The 2,500-nt window shown below is 40.2% G+C and overlaps 1 protein-coding gene across 1 annotated transcript in view; it reads right to left on the bottom strand.

The window, feature by feature from the left end:
• Window positions 1-1,201: 1,201 nt before the first annotated feature.
• Window positions 1,202-2,500, bottom strand: part of LOC113819309 (uncharacterized) — a 36,403-nt gene continuing 35,104 nt past the window's right edge. Inside the window, exons 4-5 of the mRNA XM_070128411.1 lie at window positions 2,333-2,446; window positions 1,202-2,226 (exon numbers count right to left, since the gene is read on the bottom strand). Coding sequence (XP_069984512.1) covers window positions 1,876-2,226; window positions 2,333-2,446 — 465 coding nt within the window. The 3' untranslated portion in view covers window positions 1,202-1,875. The remainder of the gene's footprint in view (window positions 2,227-2,332; window positions 2,447-2,500) is intronic.

Here is a 2,500-nt window from a genome sequence, read left to right as displayed (position 1 = left end):
ACGGGCTCCCCCTGACGAACCGACGGCGCGGGGAGTGCCACGAGGCGGTGCCACCCGCGATGCCATCCGCGATCAGTTTGACAGGCGTCCGCTGCAGCGCTTCCCTTCTCGATGCCCGACTTAGACACCGAAAGCTAAAAGTGTGTAAAGAAGAGGGGGGGAAGGAAAAATGGGGGTAGAGGAAGGATAAGGAATTGGAGGAAAATGAATTCCTCGGCAAAAGCACCAAGAAGCCAGACACGGAGTTATTAATCCATTAGTTTTACAGTCATTACGATGATCATGTATTTCTCATGTTTACAAGCAGATGGCGCATCCATTCAGACTTTCCCTCGTATCCTCCGTACTCGCGAACGGAAATCGCACAGGAAGCAGGAATTTTCTGCGCATAAAGACACGTCGGAAATGCGGCGAGGAAATGACTAAAATAACTGAGACGCCAAGAGACAAGACGCCGAGAAAATTTGCGCGCCATTCACAACAGCTCCTCCAGTCAGATATGCCCTTATTTAGACATGCAAAAAGTTCCCAAAACACACACGAACACTCTCGCAAGTACACACACATACACGTAGGCAATAACATAGACTATAGATGTAACTTTCTCATTAAAATTAAACTAATTCTACTATTTCATGATGAAATTCTTCTTTTTTTTACGAATTTGATTGTTCTTCATGTCGCCTGTGGATAAAGCAATTTCATTTTCTATCCTACACCTTAAATCACGTTTATAGATATTCCGGAATTGGCTCTATTTTTGAGACTTAACGTGCAATTCCATTTCAACATAATACTGAGGTTAGACTAATAAAAATACATGGTTAGGAATCACTGTTTAATATTTTGTGATTAGATTTAGGTTACAATAGTTATTTTGTCTTCCTCTCATACGCCTTTCATTTCCTTGCATCTTAAGAAAATACAAGTAGTAGAAATGAATATATAATCCACTGCATTTTACAGCTTACCAGCATTAATTGGATATATATATATATATATATATATATATATATATATATATATATATATATATATATATATATATATATATATATTTGTGTATATAAATATATATGTATATATGTATATACATACATACATATATACATATATGTATACATATATATATATATATATATATATATATATATATATATATATATATATATATATATATATATATATATATATATGCGCACACACACACACACGCAAACACGTTGAGTATACTAAATACGTTGGTTTTCTTAAAATAAACTTAAAGACTGTTCATTACATTCATGACAGTGCAATAATGATCAGTTAAGTGAAAAAAAGCATTTTGAACTGAATGTACTTCTTGATGTGTGTATCATTATTATTATTATTATTAACTAAAAATCAAACATGGGGCATATTGAACATGCCCAAATATTAACAATAAAATTAGAGATGAATAGCAAAACAAATCCATGAAAATTGTTGCAATTGAAAAAAAAGGCATACATGCTTTCCTTAGAGACGGCTCAAATCAATGTTTTCCGTAGAGACGTGAATGGAAATTGTAATCAGGACAGAAGACGTGGTAATGCCCACAACACGAAAAGCAAATGGAAAAAATCTTCACATATCGTGGTTTAACGTCGTTATTACCATTATCTGCAAAACAACATGTAATCAAAAGAAAGAAGGATATATCAAGGAAACCCCATGAATATTCTGAAGGCCTTTCCGCTGTTTAGCTTCCCCAGGGCATGGATGAGCGATACAGCGAAAAGGCCTCAGGCATATTCGTGTTTTCTTGTCCTTCGTTAGTTTTGTTTACAATTTGTTCAGCGTGCTTCAACACAACGACATCGTTTACACACTTGCGTCGGTTCCAAGACGAAAATTTCAAGGCACAGAAACTGGCACGGCCGTGTCCCTTTGCGAGCGGTCGCTGGACTCGGAGGACGGGAGGCACCGGCCAGGCACCAGCGAGAAGGCCCTCTGCAGCGCCTTCTGCCGGAACCGCGGGTTCAGACCCACGAAGACGAAGGGGTCCAGGGCGAAGTGGAGGCGGTAGATGGCGTGGACGATCACGAAGGAAGGCTCCTTCCAGCTGACCTCCATGAGGTGCATGGTGACGTGGGGGAAGTCCAGGAGGAGGTTCATGAGGATGAGGACGCAGATCGTGAGGCTGATCTGGTCCCAGCTGAGGACCCGAGCCTCGTCGCCCCGCTTCCCGCACCGCCGGAAGCCCACCTGTTGGGGGGAAGACCAGATGGCGTTGCTTCACTCTGAAACTTGGTCACGAGAAAAGCAAATTTAATATACACGCGGCTGGAATGAAATGAGCAAAGCCACTCACTATGGACACCATGGTACCGTAGGCAGTCACTATGATGGTTATCGGCAGCAGGTAGAGCACACCATACAGTATTTTTCCAAAGGCGTTATCGGTGGGAACGCCCATATCGAAATCCTGAAAATATGAGGTAGAATAAGATTATATATATATATATATATATATATATAT

The sequence above is a fragment of the Penaeus vannamei genome, chromosome 12 (assembly GCF_042767895.1).
Source record: "Penaeus vannamei isolate JL-2024 chromosome 12, ASM4276789v1, whole genome shotgun sequence".
Taxonomy (NCBI): Eukaryota; Metazoa; Arthropoda; class Malacostraca; order Decapoda; family Penaeidae; genus Penaeus; species Penaeus vannamei.
This window is presented reverse-complemented; position numbering and strand designations above follow the sequence as displayed.